Source organism: Stegostoma tigrinum, chromosome 11 (assembly GCF_030684315.1).
Source record: "Stegostoma tigrinum isolate sSteTig4 chromosome 11, sSteTig4.hap1, whole genome shotgun sequence".
NCBI classification, from domain to species: domain Eukaryota; kingdom Metazoa; phylum Chordata; class Chondrichthyes; order Orectolobiformes; family Stegostomatidae; genus Stegostoma; species Stegostoma tigrinum.
In genome coordinates, this window is record NC_081364.1 from 29,895,828 (window position 1) to 29,923,367 (window position 27,540).

The following is a 27,540-nucleotide window of genomic DNA, read 5'->3' on the forward strand; positions in this document are numbered from 1 at the left end:
TTTCATTTTGGATTTTAGTTTTTAAAGAGAAATTAAAAAGAAGGATCAGCAATTGATTTCTTCACAGAATTGGTATGTCTGCTGCAAGATCCTATTAAAACTGTGGGAATGTCCTGCGGGTGTGATAAATTCCAGGCCACAGACTAACCAGAGCCAGAATAACAATTATAGTCAACAGCAAAGGATGCTGAGAAGTAAAAAGGGGAAATACAATGAGATAAAGGGTAAAAGAGAGAAAGAGACAATGAAACAGGAAGATGAAATATACTAAGACATAGGAACACAGAAACAGGAGGAGACTGTTCAACCCCTTGAGCCTGTTCTGCCATTCAATGAGATCATGGCTGATCTGTGGTCTAACTCTATATACCTGTCTTTTACCCATATCCCTTAATATCTTAGTTTAACAAAAACATATCTCTCTCAGATTGAAAATTAACAATTGATCTAGCATGAAACTCCCATGTTATAATACAGCCACTTCTGAAATTGAAACATGTATCAATTGACTGTGCGATTGGAAGCCTGAGGCTTGTTTTGATATTTTGACAACTAGCTGCAACCAGCCAATTAACTTAAGCCAAGCACTTAGCAATTGAAAGCCAACTGAATTTAAATCTGATCATTTTGACAATCTTGGACCAATGCAATTGTAAGAAAATTGATATGTAATCCAAGATATGTAACAAGAGGGTTTTTGAAAATCGGTGTGAGAGCGAACCACCATCTGAGAAATAAGCATCTAGTTCCCACAAGAAATCACTAAGCTCTCTAAGAAAGCACCAGCTATCCATAAATTTACTACAGCATTATTGTGTGTTTATAATGGTGAAGTTACTGAGAATAAACTACACATTGATTTAATTATTCATTTGCTTTGATGTCCTTATTTACAGAAAATTCCATTATAAACTTCTGCTAATCATTTCCTTGCTACAGCTTTGTTCTCTCATGTTGAAGGAGTACAAACTCAAAGGCACCATGGACCTGGTCAATAATCAACTCATCTGTTTTGATCCTGTTGGGCTATCCTATGATGAAAATAGAAACTGCAGGAAAGAGCCAACAAGCATTGGTAAAGAGAGAGAAAGAAAGATAACCTTTCTTGTTATGACCTGTCATCAGAACTGGCAACAATCAATAATATTATGCTTTATTTTCTTCAACCAATCGACCTATTTTCACAAAAGCATCCAGAAAATTCTGGAACACAAAGATGTCTCCTGGTATTTATTGTTTAATTTTGATCACTGATGGCAGATTACGATAAAAGTCTCAGATGCAGTGGAGGGTGAATTTCAATGCTGACATGAAAGTAGAAGGAACTGTTTTCAGCCTATTCAATTAATGTCAGTGGAAATCAAAATCTGGTGAAATGTATCATATCTAGTTACAATATAGCTGTGGGGAGGCAATGGCCTAGTGGTATTATTGCTGGACTATTAATCCAGAAACCCAGAAAACGTTCCGTGGACCCGAGTTCAAATCCCGCCATGGCAGTTAGTGGAATTTGAATTCAATAAATATCTGGAATTAAGAATCTAATGGTGACTGTGAATCCACTGCCAATTGTCAGAAAAACCCATCTGGTTCACTAATGTCCTTTAGGAAGGAAACTGCCATCCTTACCTGGTCTGATCTACGTGTGAATTCAGATCCACAGCAATGTGGTTGACTCCTAATTGCCTTCCCTCTGGGCAATTAGAGAAGGACAATAAATGCTGCCGAGTCAGCGATGCCCTTGTCCCATGAATGAATAAAGCATCTAGATGATCTACCAGGTGACGTGGAACAGTCCCTCTTCCACACCCACACAGGCGCCAAACCCCACCTCTTCCTCCAATACATTGATGACTGTATCGGCGCCGCCTCTTGCTCCCCAGAGGAGCTTGAACAGTTCATCCACTTCACCAACACCTTCCACCCCAACCTCAAGTTCACCTGGGCCATCTCCAACACATCCCTCGCCTTCCTGGACCTCTCAGTCTCCACCTCAGGCAACCAGCTTGTAACTGATGTCCATTTCAAGCCCACCGACTCCCACAGCCACCTAGAATACACCTCCTCCCACCCACCCTCCTGCAAAAATACCATCCCCTATTCCCAACTCCTCTGTCTCCGCCGCATCTGCTGCCAGGATGAGGCATTCCACTCCCGCACATCCCAGATGTCCAAGTTCTTCAAGGACTGCAACTTTCCCCCCACAGTGGTCTAGAACGCCCTTGACCGCGTCTCCCGCGTTTCCCGCAACACATCCCTCACACCCTGTCCCTGCTCCAACCGCCCAAAGACGATCCCCCTCGTTCCCACACACTACCCCACCAACCTCCGGATACAACGCATCATCCTCCGACACTTCCGCCATCTACAATCTGACCCCACCACCCAAGAATTTTTCCATCCCCACCCTTGTCTGCTTTCTGGAGAGACCACTCTCTCTGTGACTCCCTTGTTTGCTCCACACTGCCCTCCAACCCCACCACACCCGGCACCTTCCCCTGTAACCGCAGGAAGTGCTACACTTGTCCCCACACCTCCTCCCTCACCCCTATCCCAGGCCCCAAGATGACTTTCCATATTAAGCAGAGGTTCACCTGCACATCTGCCAATGTAGTATACTGTATCCATTGTACCCTGTGTGGCTTCATCTACATTGGGGAAACCAAAGCGGAGGCTTGGGGACCGCTTTGCAGAACACCTCCGCTCGGTTTGCAATAAACAACTGCACCTCCCAGTTGCGAACCATTTCAACTCCCCCTCCTATTCTTTAGATGACATGTCCATCATGGGCCTCCTGCAGTGCCACAATGATGTCACCCGAAGGTTGCAGGAACAGCAACTCATATTCCGCTTGGGAACCCTGCAGCCCAATGGTATCAATGTGGACTTCACCAGCTTCAAAATCTCCCCTTCCCCTACTGCATCCCTAAACCAGCCCAGTTCATCCCCTCCCCCCACTGCATCACACAACTAGCCCAGCTCAACCCCTCCCCCCACTGCATCCCAAAACCAGACCAGCCTGTCTCTGCCTCCCTAACCTTTTCTTCCTCTCACCCATCCCTTCCTCCCATCTCAAGCCGCACCTCCATTTCCTACCTACTAACCTCATCCCACCTCCTTGACCTGTCCGTCTTCCCTGGACTGACCTATCCCCTCCCTACCTCCCCACCTATACTCTCTCCACCTATCTTCTTTTCTTTCCATCTTCGGTCCACCTCCCCCTCTTTATTCCAGCTCCCTCTCCCCATCCCCCTCTCTGATGAAGGGTCTAGGCCCGAAACGTCAGCTTTTGTGCTCCTGAGATGCTGCTTGGCCTGCTGTGTTCATCCAGCCTCACATTTTATTATCTTGGATTCTCCAGCATCTGCAGTTCCCATTATCTCAGATGAGCTACCATTGCCTGTTTTATACCATTACAACTATGTTTTAAGGTGAAGCTTTTGGTACATATGACAAACAATAACAACTTTTATCTGAGAATGTAACATCCTGAGCTTAATACTGTTGGCCTCAACTGAGATTAGAACAGTCACAAATATGTTTTTATTATGTCGTTTGAAAGAAATAACATTTTTCAATGTTTATATAGCTGGAATACATACCTTCCCCCTAAAGAAGGTAATTAATTTTCAGTGATTTAATCTATTTTTTGTAAGAGTGTTAGTGTTCATAAAATCAATTTCAGATGAGATGATGTAATGGGATGGAACAACCTATTAAGAAATGTAGTTATACTTTACATAAAACACTCAATATCCTAGTTTTGATTATTTTTACTTTCTATTTACTCTACGGCTACACACAGCTCACAACATCAGTTCTTCTTTCATTCTCTATGCATCCTTCCACATTACACAAAGAACGTTTCTGAATTCTGAGACCAAAATTTCTTCCTATGTTGCTGTGCCCTGACCTCATTACCTCTTTGTCAGTGCTTAAAACAATTGTCAATATGATCACAATCCATGGTCACTGTTGAGACTTTCATTACTTTTCTTTTATTTTCCATTTTTTTTGGTTTAGAACTGTGAGTTGCAATTGAGAATTGGACATTGAACAGCAACTGTTTGTTTTGAAAAGGAGAGAACAAAAGACTAATGTTTGCAGTTGGAAACCAGCCTGGAAAGGATGTTAATTACTAAGGACACAATAAATGAACTGGCACTGAGATGTTATTATGCTCAGGGACTGCCAGCTGGTTGGATGTTGAATTGGCCAATTAAGGAGCATTGGTGCTGGCCAGTCTAACACAGAGAAAATTTGAAAAAGATAGAAAAGGAGATAGAAAACAGGGAATTATAGACCAGTAAGCCTAACATCAATAGTGGGGAAAATTCTCAAATCCATTATCAAGGACTTTATAGTGGAGCACTCAGAAAGCAATAGCAGGATCTGATATGGATGTGTGGTCAGTATGAACTTATGAAGAGGAAATCATGCTTGACAAATCTTGGAATTCTATGAAGATGTAACTGGTAGAATTGACAAGGAGGAGCCAGTCAATGTGGTATATTTGGAATTTCAGAAAGCGTTTGACAAATCCCCGTTTAAGAGATTACTGTGCAAGATTAAAGCACATGGGATTGGGAGAAGTGGATTGGGGGATGGATGGAAAACTGGTTGGCAGAGAAGAAATAAAGAGTAGGAATTAATAATTAATAATTAATTATCAGTCTGAAGAAGCGTCCCGACCCGAAATGTCAAGCTTTCCTGCTCCTCTGATGCTGCTTGGCCTGCTCATTCGACCTCACACTGTGTTATCTCTTATTGTAGGAATTAATGGCTCCCTCTCAAAATGGCAGGCAGTAACTAGTGGGGTACCCGAGGGATCGGTGCTGGGACACCAGCTATTCACAATATATATTAATGATTTGGATAAGTGAACAAAATGTAACATGTCAAAGTTTGCAGGTAATATCAAGTTGGGTGGGAGAGTGAACAGTGACAAGGATGCAGAGATCCTTCAGCATGATCTGGAAAGGTTTGTTAAGTGGTCGAATCAATGGCAGATGCAGTCTAATTTAGATAAGTGTGAGGTTATTCATTTTGGAAGCAAAAACAAGAAGGCAGATTACATACAGAATGGCTGTAAATTGGGAGAAGTGAGTGTGCAGCAGGACCTGGGTGACTTTGTGCACCAGTTGCTGAAGGTAAGCATGCAGGTGCAGCGGGCAGTAAAAAAGACAAATGTTGGCCTTCATTGCGAGAAGTTTTGAGTACAGGAACAGGGATGTGTGGTTGCAGTTATACAGGGCCTTGGTAAGGCCACACCAGGATATTGTGTTCATTTTTAGTCTCCTGTTCTGAGGAAGAATAGTCTTGCTTTTGAGGGAGTTCAGCGAAGGTTTACTAGGCTGATTCTGGGGATGGTGGGACCAACATATGAGGAGAGATTGACTAGGTTAGAATTGTTTTCACTGGAGCTCAGACGAATGATGGGGGAATCTCATAAAATTTTAACAGGACTAGACAGGGTAGATGGAGAGAGGATGCTCCCAAAGGTGGGTGTGTCTAGAACCAGGGATCACAGTCTGAGAATTCAGGGTAGACAATTTAGGATGGAGATGAGGAGACATTTCTTCACCCAAAGAGTGGTGAATCTTTGGAATTCATAACCACAGGAAGTAGTCGATGCAAAAACATTGAATGTATTCAAGAAGCGGCTAGATACAGCACTTGGGGCGAATGGGATCACAGTATTAGGCTATTGAGTTGGACAATCAACCATGATCATGATGATTGGTGGAGCGGGCTTAAAGGGCTGAATGGCCTCCTCCTGCTCCTGTCTTCTATGTTCCTGTGTTTCAATGTTAGAAACCAAAGTTTGAACTGCTATTTGACCAGATTTTCAGGCAGGAGGCACTGTTGCTTTTTTTTTGTTTTTCTGTGCCTAGTTATTCTCTTTTTATTGACTAGTCTTAGTTAAGGAAAATGGATAGAGTGATCTAGAAGTTAAAGTTCTAAATTGGAGCAAGGCGAGTTTTGACAGTATTAGGCAAGAAAAAGAAGGAAGCATATGTCAGGTATAGGCAGCAGGGACAGAATTATCTGTTTTGTGGCTAGTTGATGTTCATGTATCCTGGTGGCTAGCTTTCTGCCAGTTTGTCCAATGTAGCCACAAAACGGGACAACACATCCATCCTAGGACAAGCCAAACAGAGACATGCACGAGAATTCCTACAAGCATGACATTCCAACCGGAACTCCATCAACAAACACATTGAATTGGAGCCAATCTACCATCCCGAGAAAAAGAACAGGAAATGACATCACCAACCCAAGGAAACCTAACCAGATAAATAGAAAGCGGGACATAACACCAGCGCTTTGTCGGAGGCTCATTGATGATGTTACCTAGAATGGTGACGAAACGTCTGAAAACTAACCTTCCAGCTCAGTGAGCAAACTCACATCCAGAACCTCAACCTGAGCTACAAATCTTCTCAAAACTTGCTAAGATGATAAATGTTTGATGAACAATCTGAGGACCAGGACAAAGGTCCTCTTTCCATGTTGTGAAAACTATGGCATTTTACTAGCTGGCTTGCTGTAATTATGTTATTTTATCTCTGCTATAAGCACTTTTGTGTGCAGTTTGTGTCAGTGATTGCAAACACTACTTGAAAACAGCCACAGCAGGTTATTCCCCTGTGGTGGTTGGGAGCCTTGGGTTTCAAGGACTAATTCATTTGGTTGCATTGCATTGCGTTGTTTTGGCGGTAGCATGGATGATCAATGTTTTCATCTCAGCATTGTTGGTATTATGATGCTGTGTAATCTGAAAGTAAACATACCCTGTTGGTGTGGTAATTGAAAATGGTGCAAAACAGATGAACGTGGCCTGTGATGACAGGAGATTTTCTGTGGATGTGCTACAAGGAGGACAGAGGAGAATTCATTGTATGATCAGTACTTAGAACATAGAACATAGAACAGTACAGCACAGAACAGGCCCTTCAGCCCACAATGTTGTGCCGACCATTGATCCTCATGTATGCACCCTCAAGTTTCTGTGACCATATACATGTCCAGCAGTCTCTTAAATGACCCCAATGACCTTGCTTCCACAACTGCTGCTGGTAATGCATTCCATGCTCTCACAACTCTCTGCGTAAAGAACCTGCCTCTGACATCGCCTCTATACTTTCCACCAACCAGCTTAAAACTATGACCCCTCGTGCTAGCCATTTCTGCCCTGGGAAATAGTCTCTGGCTATCAACTCTATCTATGCCTCTCATTATCTTGTATACCTCAATTAGGTCCCCTCTCCTCCTCCTTTTCTCCAATGAAAAGAGACCGAGCTCAGTCAACCTCTCTTCATAAGATAAGCCCTCCAGTCCAGGCAGCATCCTGGTAAACCTCCTCTGAACCCTCTCCAAAGCATCCACATCCTTCCTATAATAGGGCGACCAGAACTGGACGCAGTATTCCAAGTGCGGTCTAACCAAAGTTTTATAGAGCTGCAACAAGATCTCACGACTCTTAAACTCAATCCCCCTGTTAATGAAAGCCAAAACACCATATGCTTTCTTAACAACCCTGTCCACTTGGGTGGCCATTTTAAGGGATCTATGTATCTGCACACCAAGATCCCTCTGTTCCTCCACACTGCCAAGAATCCTATCCTTAATCCTGTACTCAGCTTTCAAATTCGACCTTCCAAAATGCATCACCTCACATTTATCCAGATTGAACTCCATCTGCCACCTCTCAGCCCATCTCTGCATCCTGTCAATGTCCCGCTGCAGCCTACAACAGCCCTCTATACTGTCAACGGCACCTCCAACCTTTGTGTCGTCTGCAAACTTGCTGACCCATCCTTCAATCCCCTCATCCAAGTCATTAATAAAAATTACAAACAGTAGAGGCCCAAGGACAGAGCCCTGTGGAACACCACTCACCACTGACTTCCAGGCAGAATATTTTCCTTCTACTACCACTCGCTGTCTTCTGTTGGCCAGCCAATTCTGTATCCAGGCAGCTAAGTTCCCCTGTATCCCATTCCTCCTGACCTTCTGAATGAGCCTACCATGGGGAACCTTATCAAATGCCTTACTGAAGTCCATATACACCACATCCACAGCTCGACCCTCATCAACTTTTCTAGTCACATCCTCAAAAAATTCGATAAAGTTTGTGGGGCATGACCTACCCCTCACAAAGCCTTGTTGACTGTATTTGATCAAGCCATGCTCTTCCAGATGGTCATAAATCCTATCCCTCAGAATCCTTTCTAACACCTTGCAGACGACAGACGTGAGACTTACTGGTCTGTAATTGCCGGGGATTTCCCTATTTCCTTTCTTGAAGAGAGGAATTACATTTGCCTTTCTCCAGTCCTCAGGTACGACTCCAGTGGAGAGCGAGGATGCAAAGATCTTCGCAAGTGGCGAAGCAATTGCATTTCTCGCTTCCCAAAGCAGCCGAGGACAAATCTGGTCCGAGCCTGGCGACTTGTCAATCTTAATGTTTGACAAAATTTTCAGCACATCAGCTTCCTCTATCTCTATCCATTCCAGCATGCACACCTGCTCTTCAAAGGTTTCATTCACTACAAAGTTCGTTTCTTTCGTAAAGACAGAAGCAAAAAACTCATTTAGGGCTTCCCCTACTTCCTCAGACTCCACACACAAGTTCCCTATGCTATCCCTGATCGGCCCTACTCTTTCTTTGACCATTCTCTTATTCCTCACATAAGTGTAAAATGCCTTTGTGTTTTCCCTGATTCGTTCTGCAAAATGTCTTAGTTTAGTTTTGATCTTGTGTTGCCAAGCAATATGTATAGATCCTGATGAGGTAAAGTGGTAAACAATAACTTTTATTTACAAACATTGACAACAGTAACACCTTCACTTGCCATGACGCTGTAAGATAATTACAATAATGTGTTTTATTTGCGTATCATTCAGTAACCTTTAGGACAACAATGTTGTATTTAGAAAATTAGCAATTCTATTTACATGTTCCCTACGGCTATTAGATTGCCAGAAACATCTCGGGCTACATGGACTGCAATAGTTCAGATGGATATTCAACCACTGGTTTACCAGCGATTCGGTGACTATCTACCAACTTCCAAACTGACTAATCCGTTAATATTTGTCCAAAGTTGCCATGTTATCCGTTGATATTGCCGTTTATTTGCACCGTTGGTAACCGTCAATGCACCTTGACTTTTGCTAGACAACAAGTGCGCGCGTAGATTACCTCCAAGAAAGGGATTTGCAATTTTCTCCAAGTCACACAGGGTTCTCTACAACTATTTGGTCATCCTCAGGTCAAGAGGGTTCTCCTAGCGTTCCTCCGGGAAAGGGTGAATGCTCTGCTGATCCACCCGGGTTGCTTTCACAGCTGGTGCGTACAGAGCTGAAACTGGACAAAGCTCATTCTGACAATAGCATTCGGGACTGCCGAACTGGATACAAAGGGCGCTTTGTTACTCTCACAGACAGCTGACAGATATTCAAACTAGTGATCATGTATCAGTACTCTGAGACCAATAATTCCACTTCCCTCTTACGCTGGTGTCGTCGATTTATACATCAACAGGCATGACGCTCCCATTTCAGAATTATAAAACGCCGCCCCGCCGGCACTGGAGCACGCCAGATGTGTTCAGTTCCAGGACCAAAGTGAGGAGCTTAGCGGAAAAAAAATTACACCAACAGGCATGGCGTCAAGCGTAGGATCGTATATTTCGCTTTATTTGACTGCTCTTTATCTGGGAACGGACTCTGTCACGGTAAGAAAAATATAATTTGTTTGAAATCGAATCCAGATTTTTACTCAGTAACTTACGAGTTTCTAGAAGTTGTAGTTATACAACACTGAAACAGACCCTTCGGTCCAATCTGTCCATGCCCACCATAATCGCACACTAAACTAGTTCCACCTGCCTGCGGTTGGTCCATACATTTCTGATTCATGTACTGACCTAAATACCTTTTTAAACCGACATCAGCCACTTCCTCTGGAAGTTCATTCCACACAGAGACTGCTCTGTGTAAAACAATTGCCCTTCATTTTTTTTTCCCGAAACCTTTCTCTGTCACCGTAACAATATGCCCCGTTGTCTTAAAATCCCCAGCACCTGCCATTCACCTTATCTATACCCCTCATGATTTTATAAACCTCTTTAAGGTCACCCTTCAGCCTCTTACGGTCCAGTGTGAAAAGTTCCAGCCTGTCCAGGCAACTCAAACACTCCGTTCCAGGTAACACGCTGCTAAATCTTTACTGAAGCCCCTCCAGCTTAATAACACCCTTCCTATAACAGGGTGACCAGAATGGGGCATAACACTCCAGAACAGGCATCACCCAATTACTGTGATCAGAGATAATGGAAACTGCAGATGCTGGAGAATCCAAGAAAGCAAAGTGTGGGCCTGGATGAACACAGCAGGCCAAGCAGCATCTTGTGCTCCGAAGATGCTGCTTGGCCTGCTCTGTTCATCCAGCCCCACATTTTGTTATCACCCAATTCCTGTGCAATGTCAACATGATGTCCCAATTTCTATACTCAAATGTCTGAGCAATGCTAAATGCCTTCTTAACCACCTTGTCTACATGTGACACAAACTTCAAAGAATTACATACATGAGCCCATGGTCTCTGTTCTACAACACTTGTTTCTTGTACCAAAATGCAATACCTTGCAGTTATCCAAATTAAATGCCATCTGCTGCTCTTCAACCCTTTGACCCAATTGATCAAGATCTGGTTAGAGTCTTAGATAACCTTCTTCAATGTCCACTATGCCAGCAATCTTGGTGTCATTCGCAAACATACTAACCATGACTTCTATGCTCTGATTAAAATTCATATAAATGACAAACAAAAGTGAACCCAGCACCAAATCATGTGGAACATCGCTGGTAACAGTCCTCCAGTCTGAAAACAGCACTGCAGAATCACTCTTTGCCTCTGACCATCAAGCTAATTTTCTATCCAATTGATAAGCCCATCCTGAATCCCATGTGATTATAAGCTATTACAACAGGCAAAAAGTCTCCTGAAGTTAGTAATATTTAATCAAATCAGGGATATATTAGTATCTCAATGTTTGCATTCTCCATCACTCTACATTATTTTCTACATACTCTGCTATCAATATTGTAATAAGATATAGGTGGCTTCTCCAGTTTGCTGAAACACTGTTTAAAAATCAAACTATTTGGGCAGGAATTGTTTTCATAAGCTTTAACATTTAAGTAATGTTCATATTAAATTGCTTTACTGTGCTGTAAGAAATGTATTAATCATTTATTTTTCTGAATAGGTATGGTAATTTAAAAGAAACTAAATACATAATCTTCCCAATTATCTCTGGTGATTCCAAAGATCTGTCCTTTATTTCTCATCTTCATGCTACGCCAGGTAATGTCATCTAGAAACACAGCATTAGTTTTCATATCTACCCTGACCACAACAAGCTGTACCACTACTCTACCTCTTTCTCTAACTTCTCAGATTTTTTTTTGTCCAACATCCAATACTGGATGAATAGACATTCCCTGCAACCAAGTATCTAGAAGATAGAAGCTATCCTATCCTGCCACAAATTCTGTTCTTTATCCAATGGCTTTATTACTCGCTTCAACAAATGTGAGGCTTAATCAGCTTGTTTGGAAATGTCAGTGTCATAGTTGACATTGAGCTAAGCATCTGGCAGCATATCCATGTCATTGCAAAGACTGCCTGTTTCCACCCTTGCCCAATTCTGCTTTGGCTTACCTGCTGATTGAAAACCTCATCCACGTTTTCCTTACTTTAGATTTGACTACTGTAGGAGATTCCTAGCTAGCCTCTCGACCTCTGTTCTCAGTGAATTTATGATTGTTAAAAACTTGCCTGTGCCCCAACATGCATGAAATTTCGTTCACCCATTACCAGAGTGCTCAATGATGTTGCCCCAATTAATCATTGCCTCAACTTCAAAACTTTTCTTCTTGTTTTCAATCCCCCATGTTCACAACTGCCAATTTCTGCAGCTATATTTTTCTAAGCATTTGGTATATAAATATTAATTGTATTTAAAACGGGTAATAACATGTATTCTGTTTCAACTGATTTGTTTTGAAATAAACTTTTTTATTTTATGTTGACAGATAACCTGCACAAGGAAACAATGTAAGTGTGTACTTTCACTAACTGTTAAAGTTTTGCATATATGCATTTTATATGTACATACATAATCCTCTGAGGATCTGCACTTTTCTAATACTGGTCTCCTGGGCCTCCCGGGTTTTAATCACCAAACCACTGATGGCTGTGTCTGAAAGGTCCTCAAAACTCACTGGGCAGGATCTTACAGGGCTCTCAGTGACATGAACTGTAGTGAGAAGTCTGAGAGAATTGTGCGGGAAGTCAAATGAGGCCCCCTTTGTTGATAGTGGGAGCAACTAGTAGCATTTTCTAACAAAGTGCTGTATGTCACGACAAGATTAGAACGAAGAACAATACAGCAGAGAAACAGGCCCTTTGGCCCTCCCAGCCAATTCCCCTTCCATAATAAGACTGTCTTCATTTATAGGATCTGTACCCCTCTATTCCCTTCCTATTTATATGTTCATTCATGCTGCTGATATGTATGCTTCCACCATCTCCATTGGCAGCGTATTCCAGGCACTCACCACCCTTTGTGTGGGAAAACTTGCATTGCACATCTCTTTCAAACTTTCCCCCTGCACCTTGAACCTGTGTCCCCTAGCAATTCACCCCTCCACCCTGGGGGGGCAGTGGAGGGGGGGGGGGGAAGCCTCAAACTTTCCACTTTATCCATGTCATTCACAAACTTTTAAACTTCTATCAGATTGCCGCTCAATCCCCTGTGTTCCAGTGAAAACAAAGCTGTAGCTAAAATCCCCCTTGCCAGGCAACATCCTGGTAAGTTTTCTGTACCATCTCCAAAATATCCACATCCATCTGGTAGTATGGTGACCAGAGCTGTGTGCAATATTCCAGAGTGGCCTACTAAAGTTCAATAAAACTGCAGCATAACTTGCCTATCCTTTATACTCAATGCCCCTTCCAATGAAAGCAAGCATGCCATAAGCCTTTTAAACTACCTTATCTACATGCACTGCCATCTTCAGTGATCTGTGGACCTGCACACCCAGTCCCTCTGTACATCAATACTCCTAAGAGTTCTGCCATTCACTGTATAGTTTCCACCTTCCAAAATGCATCACTTCATATTTGTCCAGGTTAATCTCTATCTGCCATTTTTCTGCCCAGACTCCAACTGATCTATATCCTGCTGTATCCTCTGACAATCCTCTTTACTATCTGTAACTCCACCAATCTTTAACGTCTGCAAAAATTATTGCTAGGGACAGTGAAATGCTTAATTAAAGGGGTTTATTTTTATTATCATCCTAATCAACAGCAAATCTCACCTCACTGATAATGTAGCTTCCTATTGTACCACAGAATTTTAGAAACTACACACTGTGAATTCCTGACGTGAAAATCAACACGCATACCTGGTGATTCCAACACGCTGTTTGCTTCTCTGAACTACTGCCTTGGAGACTTGACACCAGTGATCAGGGCACACTTCAGTGCCTTGGTCGCACACACCACACTCTGTTGGAGTGGCAACCAACATGTGCCTTGATGGCACATAGAGGCTGGATCATCTCTGATCCGTTTACAGTATGCTTCCACACTTCAATGTTGCACTTTGGAGTGCATCTGCAACCACCATTGAAATGCTTTGCAATAATAGTTTGTACACACGCACAGGGACCCAACCCTAAGATTAGATCAGAATGCACCTGAGTTGCCAGCTGTGATGCTTAGTGTTCACTCACTCAGTACAGACCTGAATACTTGTAGCATCCCTGCCTTGCCTTGCTGTGCACCTTTTTAACATGTTGGTGCTTCACAAAAGGCTTAAAAGCTCACCGTACTTCTATTTTGAAACTGTTCTATGCAGAACCAGAGCTGGACTGCTTCCAGTGCTTGACATTAGTGATCAGTGCAGGGATTATGTCAATCTCAAACCTAAGCCATGTGCCAGCTAGCTGTGTGGCAAATATCTTGCATATGCTTCAACCAAAAGGCCACATCTGAAAGTACATGATGTGAAATCTTGAGTTGCGTGGGGGTGGTGGGGAAGAATCTGCTGTCATTCAGGGTTCCTGGATCAGTCAGCCAGGGGCACTGCATGCACAATCAGGAGCTTGGGAACTGTAAGTAAACTGCATGAGGCAGTCATGGTGAGGGGTTTTATCTCACTACAGTCTATGAATTTGGCTGTGGTCAGTACTGTTACCTCAAAACAGGCCCTCGGGAGACTTACAAACCATCAATTGGGGAGCTGTAAGGACAGCAGTCAGGCATCTGGTCAGTTATGACCAGAACTGTCAATCAAAATAGGCAGGGGGTTAGGGATCAGTCAGTTCTGGGGGTTTTATTGATTGAGCTTAGGGGTTTTAGGGACGGGAGGGGAAGGTTGAGGGCATTGAAGTGACAGGGAGATGAGAGAATTCTGGGGAGAAAAGGCAAAATCCTCTCATTTCAAGGCCTGTAACTACACCCCCTCCAGTAATCTAAAATGCTCTCAACTGCATTTCTTTCATTTCCTGTACTTCTGCCCTCACATCCCCTCCCCCAACAAAGATATTTCTCACCTCTATCTGCCTTCCGTGGGGACCGGTCTCTCCACGACTCCCTCATCCGCTCCACACTCCCCACTAACCCCAGCACCTTTCCCTGCCACCACAGGAAGTGCTACATCTTCCCACCTCCCCTCCATTCAAGGCAAAAAACAAACCTTCCATTATCAGACGGGTTCACCTGAACTTCTGTCAACTTGGTCTATTGTTATCTGCTGCTCACAATGTGGCCTCCTCTACATTGGTGAGACCAAGTGTCGACTCGGACTATTTCATACAGCATCTGCATTTAACTGTACGTGACAAATGACGACATCTTCCGGTGGCCAACTACTTTAACTCCGCCCTCTCACTCTCTGGGTGACATGGCCATCCTGGGCCTCATCCAGTGTCAAAATGACATCACCCACAAACTGGATGAGCACCACCTCATATTCAGCCTCGGGAGCCTACAGCTGATGGCCTAAACATGGAATTTTCCAGTTTTTAAATTTCCTCAAACTGGCCTGATCCAATATCCAAGCCCCTCTCTCATCCCTGCCTCCTTGAGCCGACACAACATGTTCATCTTCTCTCCCATCTGTCTGTCTCTCTCATCCCACTAATCAATCACCACTACTCCATAACTGCACTCATCTAATACCATCCCACCTACCTTCCCCAGCCTCATCCCTCCTTTCTATTTATTTCCTAGCTCCTTTCCCCCTCTCAATTTCTGAAGAAGGATCCTGCTCCAAAACTTCACCTTTCCTGCTCATCTGATACTGCCTGGCCTGCTGTGATACTCCATTTCCATACTGTGTTGTCTCTGACTGTGGCATCTGCAGTTCTTGCTATCTCCATGTGTATCCTTCCTATTTTTAATAAACGTTTCCTCTTTAAATGACATTCCAATCAACCAACAATTATTATAGTGAAACAGGCCATGGTTCAATACCACTCAGTTCAAGATCTAACTCTTTCATTGGTTTCCACTGTGAATGTGTGGCTTCTGTTTCTGCATTCTGTTTACTACCAGAAGAGACAATCCCTAGCTTTGCCGTTCCTGTCTCTCTGAAATCACTACAGATTCAGCTCAATGATTGGCAACGACAAGCATAGATTTGAATGATTTGGATTTCAGGAGAACGGGAGTGAGGGGGCGACAAAATCTGAACTTCTGTAAGCTGTAAAACTTTATCATTGAATCCCAACAGTGTTGAAAGAGGCCATTAGGCCCAGTAGATCTGCACCAACCCACCTGACCCCTACCTTATCCCCATAACCCCACGTTCCCCATGGCTAACCCACCTAGCCTGCGCATCCCTGGCCACTGCAGACAATTTACCATGACCAATCCACTTAACGTGCATATCTTTGGACTGCGGGAGAAAACCGGAGAACCTGGAGGAAACCTGTGCAGACACAGAGTACGTATAAACACAGGCAGTCACCAAACACTGGAATCGAACCTTAGGTCCCTGGTGCTATGAGGCAGTAGTGCTAATCACTGAGTTACTGTACCACACCCTTATTTATTGAATAGATGAAAATCATGCCTATCCCTCCGAGTTAGTAGGTAGATAGTAGATTGTCATTATAAAAAGCATTCACTGAGCCTATTTTCATATTTTATGTTTGCTTTAATGTTATGTGTTTAATGTTTAGTATTCATAATTACTGAAATAGTCTCTCTTAAATTTAGTTAATGAACCTCCACCAGAGTGGGCAATGGCAAATGAGAGAACCCCTTCAGATATTTTCGATCTTCAAGTTCAGTTACAACCATCAGAAGAAAGTCAGAGTCCAGTACTTAATATCAGCTGGATCATCAGCCCAGATGGTGAGATGTCTTCCAATATACACCCTCTTTAATTCATTCACAGGATGTGGACAACACTGGTGAGGGCAGTATTTGTTGCCCTTCCCTAAGAAAATTGATTAGGAATCATTTTCTTGAACCACTACAAGTCCGTATGGTGTAGGTATACCTGCAGTGCTATATGACTGGAAGTCCTAGGATGGTGTTGTGTAAAATATATTGCTCATTTAAAAAAAAGTACTGATCATTCACTTAGCATTGCATGGTGAATAAGAGAATATGTCTTATCTAACCATGCTGAATATAGAATCATAGGACTGATCCTTGGGGAGATGGTGGGGGTTTTGCCTACCTTCTGAACAGGCAGTTAAATTAATATTGCCTCCTTTGGAAAGACACATCAAATCGCAATATAATCAGGCACGTGAGAGACCTGTGGCAGGCTTTTCCTATGGCCAATTCCTCAGGGACTGAGGCCCCAATTATTAAAATATGCCAGCCAGAGGCCAACAATTCTTTTGCTTAGCAGTGTTGCCACATAAGTGCTGGCTGCTTTTGGAATGCCAGTCACAGAACGACCAGGCCAGATGTAAATAATAGTGGGAGAGATTTTGTGAGACAGTGGTTGTGTAATTGGATGAACTTCTGGTATTAGAACAAGAACAGAACCTTCTCAATACAGGGTTCTTCACTCACAGCCATTTGTCCGCCCATTCCATCAGATTGTCTGTGTTTTCTTGAAGTGGATCACTATCATCCTCACAGTTCACAATTCACAATGCTTTCAAATTTTGCTTCTTTGCAAATTTGAAACTGTGATTTCATCCAACCTAAGTCATAAATACTCAGGCAAAAGTGCCCTAATCCTGGTGCCAACTCCTGGATCTCACCATAACCATCCTCTTTTTTGAAAAACAGCTGTTCACCCCTAGTCTTTTTATCCTGTCTCTCAGCCAACTTCATTTCCATGCTGCCACTGTGCCTTTTATTCCATAGGCTTCAACTCTGTTGAAAAGCTTATTATGCGATGAGCTATCAAATACCCTTTTGAAGTCCAAGAATGTGACATCAACAGAAATACTCCAACCATTGTCTCTCTTATCTCTTAAAGATCTCACTCAAACTTGTTAAAAATAATATTCCCATCACTAATCTGAGATGGATTTGTGTAAACCACATTTATCCAGTATATGCAAGTCGTGGTTGGAACTTTACGTTGAAGACAAAAAAGTTCAGATCATTTAGCATTGTGAATTTTTCACGTTCTGTTTTAATATTTGTATGAGGAGAAGCAGGATGCAACCAAATTTAAATACCAAAAAAAAGTGAAAAACAGTTTGAGGAAAAAATTTGGATTTTCACAGATACAGCATTCACATTTAAAGATGTCCCCATTTATTGTTGTTTCGTTGTAACGTATTTAAGTGTTGCTGCCTGAAATCTTACTAAGTGTTGCATGTTTCATTTTCACACTGTTTGCTGTAATAACTGACCTGACTGGTGTCATTTTGGCAAGGCCTCTTCCAGTTGACAAGCAGTCTTTTTTTTTCTAGGAAGCATTCAAGAACTTAGAGCCACTATGATATGCATTCAAAGTCAACAAAAGGTCTGTTTTCGATGTGATTATAGTGCATTGTTTGAATCAGCACGGAATCCTCAAGATCAACCAGTGAGTTGCAGAGACCTCCTGATGAATATAATGTGTTGTATCAACGTTAAGCTAACATTCATTAAAAAAGTGTACATCTTTGCTTAGTCAAGAACATATTAAATATAATTTTATACTATAATGATTCCATGAATCACAATTCCAATCAACAACATTACTGTCAGAAATTATAAAAAGTACATTGAATGATTGCAGGTGTCTAACATGTGTTGTAAGGGAACCCTTATGTTGGCATATTTCAAAACAGTATTTATCTTTCTTTAATCAGTGTCATGGTATACACTGTGTATTTCAGAATTTTGTAAGATTATACAAAACATATTAAAAGCTGCAAACATTCCTGAAATGTGTTATCTTGTTACATTTAAAATATTGCTTCCTTTTTTCAAGTGGCAATTTTATTTTGCTGACTATCCTGTTGAGCCAGAAACCAATTACTTTGTGACTGCATTCAACATCCCAACAGCAAATACTGGCGAATATCCACCTGAGAGATCCATTCTTCTTTCCGCACCATGTAAGGGCATTATGTGTGTTCTGTATTTCAAGTGAAAGACAAATTATTTTTTCTAAGTAAACTTTCAATGACAGTTGATTTAAAGTTGCAGGTAAGTGATGGTAGGATGGAAGGGAATACAGTGGGGAGAGCATGGTTACCCTACAAACGGTGTTTTTATTTGTAAATTAAAGTGTTATCTTTTTTTTAAGAAAAAATTCAATTATGATAACCTCCACCACTGGAAATGTAGTGAAAATTTAAATGTTAACTGCTTTTCATAACTTGTGCACTTACTTCATATTAACTTTTATATTTGGAATGTCATTAGCCGGCTTTCAGTTTTTAAGTAAATGATGACAGAAATTGAATAAACTAAATTTGTTATGAACTAAAAAATTCCAGTTGTACTATTCATTGCATAACCTACAAAACTAGGTAGGAAACTAAGCTGTAGATGAGGTGCAAGAGGTTCCCAGGAGTGCAGATCAATTAAGTGATTGGGTGAAAAGATGGCAGATGTAGTAAATGTGACATTATCCATTTTAGAAGGTGGAGTAGACTTTTATTTTAAAAGATGTCAGACAATAAATGTTGCTGTTCAGAAGGATGTCCGTATGCACAAATCATAGGGTTAACAGGCAGTTACAGTAAGCAAATAGGGAAATAAATGATATATAAGTCTTCAAAAGGTTTAGAGTGCAAGTGCAAGGTAGCCTTACTGCTTTGTGTTGAGACGCCATGAAATCATACCAAAATTGGCCACAATTTCAGTTTCTATAACTATGGAAAGCTAGACCTGTTAGAGGTGGATGAAAAAGTGGTACACTAGATTATTTCAAGGGATGAGAATGTGGGTTTACAAGGAGAGATTAAATAGATTGGACTTACTTTAATTTAGAAAAATGAAACAAGACCTTTATTACAACATGAAAACAAGAGAGACAGCTGTGAGACTGTTTTCTCTGATTGGCAAGTCTAGAATTAGAAGTTTTGGTGACAGAGTAAGGGGTCAGGCATTTAACAGAGGTAAAGGATGCTTGTGTCTCTTTGCAGTTCTCGAGTGCAGTAGGTTGTTCAATGTTCATTTGATGTGTATATTCGAGATTGCAATTGAAAGATGCTTGGACACTTAAGGAATCAAGTGATATTTGAGGGAGGCCTGGGAAAAAATGGAGTTGATGCAGCCATGATCTTATTGGAGTCTGAGGTCCAAGACACACATGCGTATTCCTGCTCTTATTTCTTGAGTTGTTATCCACCTTTATAAACGAAATCTGAAATCCCATCTAAAGAATACTGATATGAAAATGAACTTAGTGATGTTTCAGTGAACTTTTGGAGAAAGCAAGTAAGCAACAGAGGAGATCTCCTAACTTCTGCTGCATTTGCTGAACTTACCTGATCTGGCGCAAATGGTTTCAATATTTGTGCCTGGATTAGGGAATGGGAATATTGATTTAGGGTTCAGTTTTTGATTCCTGCCCTGTCGGCCTTGCTGAGAATATCTGTGTATGTTAGGGGATGGAAGGTTAGCTGAGCATGGATATAATTGATATCCTGAAATGCATTGGCAAGCTTTGCCTTTAAAAATGGCTTTTGTGAGGTATACCAGATAGTTCCACTGCCTAACTCAAAAAATGTAGGTTAACATCATAGTCCTGTCTGCAATCAGTTGAATGTATCTGGAGACTAAATTCAGTACAGTCTTATGTACAGCTTTTGTGAACCTGGTTTTTTTTCTATTGTATAGCTTGTTTTGATGTGACAATGAAAAATCATGAAAGCTGTGAAGGTAGGAAACTTGTTTCTTTAAAATAAAACTCTAAAAAGAACTTTATTGTTTATCTTTAGCAGCCAGATTTATTAAGTACACGATTGGCATCATCCTCCTGCAAACATTGATGTTATTTCAAAAGTGGTTTGTAAAAGTATTGGCTGGAAGTAATATTAGCTGAAATTCACAATATGTATGTTAACTGATAGCAAAGCCAAAATCCTTTGTCAATCTACTTAGCTAGTAGCTGAATGTTTTGTTTGTTTTTTTAAAAAAGCTCGAAACAAGCATGAGCAAAAAACTTTATGGAGGTTTTGTGCGATCAGTGTAAAAGGTAGAAGGGTGACTATAGATCATATGCCCATATTTCTTCATAATTTAGTATAAAAAAAAATTGCCATTATACTATGTTAGTGGGACTATGTGAGGCAATGGCCTCCTACTGTATCCAATGGAGTATATGCACAGACTCTTGAGGAGTCAACAGGAGTCTTGGTCAGTGCCCCCCCCCCCACCGGCCCACCACCACCACTACCCAGCACGTTGCCTCTTTCTGGGAAGTATCTTGTGCTGCTTGAGTAATTACAAGCCCATGTCCTAGCCTACAGGCAGGCTCCAAACTACAGCATCTGGCTGATCGGAGGCTCACCACTTTTCTGTACGCAGCTGTGCCACATAGGAGTTGGTGCCTGATGCCAGTATGACACTCCCTGAAGCTTGGTATCAAAGAGGCATCCAGGCAGTTGAGTGATGGGGAAGATGGTAGAGGTGGTAGCTGTCAGCAGCATGGACCCAGTGTGTAACTCAGTTGCCTGCACCTCCTGAAGGGTCCTTCAATTGAATGTGGTTTCAAATAAGTGACCCTCAAACAAAAAAGCCAAGGTTTGCTCATCATATTTTGTGTCTGATGCCACTTCTCTCACTAACACCTGAAGAAGGGGCGAGATTCTGAAAGCTTGAGTTTTCAAATAAACCTGTTGGACGATAACCTGATTGTCATGTGGTATCTGACCTTATCCATGCCAGTCCAACACTGGCACCTCTTCATCATTGTCAATCCAGTGATGGAAGTCTACTTGGCCACTAATTGTCTATTAAAACCCTAAACTATATGGCTGAATTGGCAAGGTTGTCCATGGGCTTTCCCACCCTAGATGTAGCCTAGACATCTGTCTCTCCAGCCACCACCCTCCTGTCTAGCTAAATGTCCTCCTGTCATGAAACTTACCATAGCAAAGGGCACCTATGGCAATGACTCTAACATCAGGAAATAATTCTAGACTATACTTAATTTAAATTAAGATATTGATAAAGAGAAATAAAATGTGCAATTGTTAAACCCCAGCAGCCTGTTGATTGTAGTTGAGGTTAGGCAGGCAACAAGGGCTTCTCAGCCGTCCTGTGGGTTTGATCTTTGGTTCAGTGCCAGCCATTGTTCCCCAATATGTTTTTGGAGAGTTTGGAAAATTTTGGATGGCTGTCAACAATAGGCTGTGATGGATGGAAACCCACTAAACCACATTGTGCCTGTTGGAAAGTGGCCTGGGATCCAGATGAAACTGAAGAACCAAGACCCCACTAGAGGCATGAAATTCCACATGCAAACCCACCCCCTCCACCATGCTCTCAAAATTCAGCGTTGGGTTATTTGACTTTTCAATGATTGCTTTGAATCTATAATAAATATTGAATATCAGTTAATGTGAAACATTTATTACATTTGCAGAATTAGGGATTATATTGTAGTAATTACATCACCTGAATAAATCAACTGATTTCAGAATGATATTTGTTTTTGCTCTTACATTTGCAATGGCATCTATGTAAACATTTAAAAAAACAACCTAGATAGAATAAATTATCTTTGCAATTATTAATTACAATACATTTACAGATTCCCAGTGGAATCCAAACATATCTCTGTGTTTGGTTAATAACGACGTGGTTATCAATTTTACTGCCAGTCCAAACTCATTACGTTATGATGTTGAGCTGGTCATGTGCGATACCATTATGACACCAAAATTAAATGCGACAACAATTTCTCAGGTATGTAATTTAAACTTTAGTACATAGAAAATAAGATTCATCAAACCACAGAATCTTGGAGTACAGAAATGAGACTGGTTTTGCAGAGCAACTGTCATTGTTTGTCTCCATGTGAGCAGCCTAAGCTAATCTTTCCGAACAAAACCCTTCCATTTCCTTCATGCATCTAATTCCCATTTGGACGAATTTACAGTTTCTGCTATTGTAAAAATCAGCTGCAGAGAAACTTATGTTCTAACATTTTAATGTGTAAAGAAATTATTTCTATCCTCCAACTCCTCAAGGATAGGTATTAGAAATTGTTTTGAGCGCAGCAATGCTGGTTTGTCTGGATGTAATTCAAAATTCTTGCATTTTAGATCCTTCCACACTTGGAGAGGAGGGCCTGAAACATCAGCTTTTGTGCTCCTGAGATGCTGCTTGGCCTGCTGTGTTCATCCAGCTTCACACTTTATCATCTTGGATTCTCCAGCATCTGCAGTTCCCATTATTTCTGATCACAATTTTAACCTCACTGCAAAGCCTCCTCCAGGGATGCCTAACCTGAAGAAGTTACCCTCCTCCCTTCGGACCAACCTCACGGAATCTCTCTCGTAATCTCTTCAGTCTTGACCTATCCCTTCCCTACCTCTCCTCCACCTATACTCTCCTCTCCACCTATCTTCTCTTCTCTCCATCTTTGGTCTGCCTCCGCACCCCCCGGCGCCCCCACCCCCCCCAACCAATGAAGGGTCTAGGCCCGAAACGTCAGCTTTTGTGCTCCTGAGATGCTGCTTGGCTTGCTGTGTTCATCCAGCTTCACACTTTGTTATCTTTACTCACCTGTGGTCTGGATTGTTGAGCAATCTTAGGCCTTTCACTTACTGTGTTAAACAGGTGCAGCCATTGCAGCTGCCTGTAACGCAGCCTCTGATTTGGCTGGGTGGGATTTTTCTTCCTGGATTTGAATCAAGGGGAAGGTGTGATTGTGGCCACTTTGACAGGGCAGGTCTCCCTCTCAGTAGTGAACATGAATTTCATAACAGTTCTCCAACTGATGGGCAGAAACCACATAAATCATGTTAAATTGCACTATAATATTTCTACAAATATCTGCAGTTATACAAGCCCAATATTCTTCTGTGAATACTTGGGCTAAGGTATTCCATTAATATTTTCTGCTACTTCCTTACTCATCTTTATAACTACATTAACTTTATGCTTAGAAACTGTGTCTTGCCTGATTATCCTCCATCTGTGACTGATTTGTGTTGACTTTTACACCCTCCTTGTCCTTTCTATTCTGTTTTGTTCATTGCAGGGAGTGATGACACTTCATAACTTTATTACCTGTAAAATCATTTGAGACATCTGTTATGTAAATGTATGTCTGTCTTTTAGCTACTACCCTGTGTTCCAGGGGTCGGTTTAGCTCAATTGGCTAGATGATTGGTTTGCAAAGCAGAGTGATGTCAATAGCATTGGTTTCAATCCCATCACTGACTAAGGTTGCCATGAAGGACACTCCTTTGTAAATTCTCCCCTCATCCGAGGCATGGTGGCTCTCCGGTTAAATAACCACCAAGTGTGTGTGTGTGTGTCTCTCGTGCTCTCTCTCAGCGCGCGCGCGCTCTCTCTCTCTCCCTCTGTCTCGCGCGCGCCTCTCTCTCTCTCGCGCACGCGCTCCCTCTCTCATTCTCTCTCTCGCGCACAGCCTCTCTCTCTCGCGCGCCTCTCTCTCGCGGTGCGCTTGACTCTCTCTCTCTCGCGCCACTATCTCGCGCGCGTTCTCTCTCTCTCTCTCTCTCTCGCGCGCGCTCTCTCTCTCTCTCTTTCGCGCGTGCTCTCTCTCTCGCGCCTCTCTCCTCTCGCGCGCCGCCTCTCTCTCTCTCGCGCGCGGCCTCTCTCTCTCTCGCGCGCGCCTCTCTCTCGCGCGTGCGCGTGCACCTCTCTCTCGCGCGCGCCTCTCTCACTTGCGCGCAGCCTCTCTCTCTCGCTGCGCGCAGCGTGCGCCTCCCTCTCGCGCGCGCCTCTCTCTCTCTATCTCTCTCGCGCGCGCCTCTCTCATCTCTCTCTCGCCGCCGCGCGCCTCTCTCTCTCTCTCGCGCAGCGCGCCTCTCTCTCGCGCGCACGCCTCTCGCGCTCTCTCTCTCTCTCTCACGCGCGCGCCTCTCTCTCTCTCTCACGCGCGCGCCTCTCTCTCTCTCTCGCGCGCGTGCGCCTCTCTCTCGCCTCGCGCGCGCCTCTCTCTCTCTCTTTCTCTCTCTCTCTCTCTCTCTATCTCTCTCTCTCGCACGCGCGCGCCTCTCTCTCTCTCTCCTCTCTCTCTCTCGCGCATGCCTCTCTCTTTCGCGCGCGCCTCTCTCTCTCTCTCTCTCTCTCGCGCGCGCCTCTCTCTCGCGCGCGCGCTGTCTCTCTCTCTCTCTCGCGCCTCTCTCTCGCGCGCGCCTCTCTCTCTCTCTCGCGCGCGCCTCTCTCTCTCTCTCTCCGCGCGCGCCTCTCTCTCTCTCGCGCGCGCCTCTCTCTCTCTCTCTCGCGCGCGCCTCTCTCTCTCTCTCATGCGCGCACCTCTCTCTCTCTCTCTCTCGCGCGCCTCTGTCTCTCTTGCGCGCGCCTCTCTCTCTCTCTCTCTCGCGCGCCTCTCTCTCTCGCGCGCCTCTCTCTCCTCTCTCTCTCACGCGCGCGCGGCCTCTCTCTCTCTCGCGCGCGACTCTCTCTCTCGCGCGCGACTCTCTCTCTCTCGCGCGCGCCTCTCTCTCTCTCGCGCGCGCCTCTCTCTCTCACGCGCGCTGTCTCTCTCTCTCTCTCGCGCCTCTCTCTCGCGCGTGCTCCTCTCTCTCTCTCTCTCTCTCTCTCTCTCTCGCGCGCGCTCTCTCTCTCGCGCGCTGCCTCTCTCTCGGGCGCGCCTCTCTCTCGCTCTTTCTTTCTCTCTCTCTCTCTCTCTCGCGCGCGCCTCTCTCTCTCTCTCTCGCGCGCGCATCTCTCTCTCTCTCATCGCGCTCGCGCGCGCCTCCCTCTCTCGCTCTCGCACGCGCGCCTCTCTCGCGCGCGCCTCTCTCTCTCGCGCGCGCCTCTCTCTCTCCCGCGCCTCTCTCTCTCTCTCGCGCGCCTCTCTCTCTCTCGCGCGCAGCGAGCGCCTCTCTCTCTGTCGCCTCTCTCTCTCTCGCGCGCGCGAGCGCCTCTCTCTCTGTCTCTCTCTCACGCGCGCCTCTCTCTTTCTCTCTCTCTCTCTCTCTCTCTCTCGCGCGCACCTCTCTCTCTCTCTCTCGCCGCGCTGCCTCTCTCTCTCTTTCGCGCGCACCTCTCTCTCTCTCGCGCCGCAGCCTCTCACTCTCTCTCTCGCGCGCGTGCGCCTCCCTCTCGCTGCGCGCCCTACTCTCTCTCTCGCACGCCTCTCTCTCTCTCGCGCGCCTCTATCTCTCTCTCGCGAGCGCCTCTCTCTCTCTCTCTCTCTCTCGCGCGTGCCTCTCTCTCTCTCTCTCACGCGTCGCGCGCGCACCTCTCTCTCTCACGCGCGCCTCTCTCTCGCGCGCGCTGTCTCTTTCTCTCTCTCGCGCCTCTCTCTCGCGCGCGCCTCGCTCTCTCTCTCTTGCGCGCGCCTCTCTCTCTCTCTCGCGCGCCTCTCTCTCTCTTGCGCGCGCGCGCCTCTCTCTCTCTCTCGCACGCGTGCGCCTCCCTCTCGCGCGCAGCCTCTTTCTCTCTCTCTCGCGCGCCTCTTTCTCTCTCTCTCGCGCGCCCTCTCTCTCTCTCTCGCGCGCCTCTCTCTCTCTCTCGCGTGCGCCTCTCTCCCTCTCTCTCTCACGCGGCGCGCGCATCTCTCTCTCGCGCGCGCCTCTCTCTCTCTCGCGCGCGCCTCTCTCGCGCGCGCTGTCTCTCTCTCTCTTGCGCCTCTCTCTCTCACGCGCGCTGTCTCTCTCTCTCTCGCCTCTCTCTCGCGCGGCTCTCTCTCTCTCTCTCTCCTCTCGCGCGCGCTCTCTCTCTCGCGCGCAGCCCTCTCTCTCTCACGCGCGCTGTCTCTCTCTCTCTCTCGCGCCTCTCTCTCGCGCGTGCTCTCTCTCTCTCTCTCCCCTCTCTCTCTCTCTCTCTCGCAGCGTGCGCGCTCTCTCTCTCGCGCGCGCCTCTCTCTCTCTCGGTGCGCGCCTCTCTCTCGCTCTTTCTTTCTCTCTCTCTCTCTCTCTCGCGCGTGCCTCTCTCTCTCTCTCTCGCGCGCAGCATCTCTCTCTCTCTCTCTCTCGCGCGCGCGCGCCTCTCTCTCTCGCGCGCGCCTCCCTCTCTCGCTCTCGCACGCGCGCCTCTCGCTCTCGCACGCGCGCCTCTCTCTCTCGCGCGCGCCTCTCTCTCTCCCGCGCGTCTCTCTCTCTCTCTCGCGCGCGCCTCTCTCTCTCTCTCTCTCGCGCGCCGCCTCTCTCTCTCGCGCGCACGCCTCTCTCTCTCGCGCGCGCTGTCTCTCTCCTCTCTCGCACCTCTCTCTCGCGCGCGCTGTCTCTCTCTCTCTCTCTCTCGTCGCGCTCTCTCTCTCTCTCGCGCGCGCCTCTCTTTCTCTCTCTCGCGCGCGCCTCTCTCTCTCTGTCTCGCGTGCGCCTCTCTCTCTCTGTCTCGCGCGCAGCCTCTCTCTCTCTCTCTCGCGCAGCCTCTCTCTCTCTCTTGCGCGCGCGCCTCTCTCTCTCTCTCTTGCACGCGCGCTTCTCTCTCTCTCTCTCTCGCGCTTCTCTCTCTCGCGCGCTCGCCCTCTCTCTCTCTCTCTCGCGCGCCTCTCTCCTCGCGCGCCTCTCTCTCTCGCGCTCTCTCTCTCTCACGCGCGCGCCTCTCTATCTCTCTCTCGCGCGCGTGCGCCTCTCTCTCGCTCGCCGCGCACCTCTCTCTCTCTCTCTCTCGCGCGTGCCTCTCTCTCTCTCTCTCTCTCTCGCGCGCGCTGTCTCTCTCTCTCTCTCGCGCCTCTCTCTCGCGCGCAGCCTCTCTCTCTCTCTCGCGCGCGCCTCTCTCTCTCTCTCTCGCGCCGCACCCTCTCTCTCTCTCTCCTCGCGCGCAGCCCTCTCTCTCTCTCTCGCGCCGCGCCTCTCTCTCTCTTGCGCGTGCCTCTCTCTCTCTCTCTCTCGCGCGCGCCTCTCTCTCTCTCATGCGCGCACCTCTCTCTCTCTCTCTCTCTC

General features: G+C 45.0%; 1 protein-coding gene across 2 annotated transcripts in view; it reads left to right on the top strand.

Annotated features, from left to right (window-relative positions):
• Positions 1-9,388: 9,388 nt before the first annotated feature.
• LOC125460402 (interleukin-17 receptor B) overlaps positions 9,389-27,540 on the top strand; it is a 108,399-nt gene continuing 90,247 nt past the window's right edge. For both annotated transcript variants that reach the window (XM_048547856.2, XM_048547857.2), the window contains exons 1-7: positions 9,389-9,743; positions 12,109-12,130; positions 16,307-16,444; positions 17,977-18,092; positions 18,483-18,609; positions 20,342-20,383; positions 22,260-22,414. In XM_048547856.2, coding sequence (XP_048403813.1) covers positions 9,672-9,743; positions 12,109-12,130; positions 16,307-16,444; positions 17,977-18,092; positions 18,483-18,609; positions 20,342-20,383; positions 22,260-22,414 — 672 coding nt within the window. In that variant the 5' untranslated portion in view covers positions 9,389-9,671. The remainder of the gene's footprint in view (positions 9,744-12,108; positions 12,131-16,306; positions 16,445-17,976; positions 18,093-18,482; positions 18,610-20,341; positions 20,384-22,259; positions 22,415-27,540) is intronic.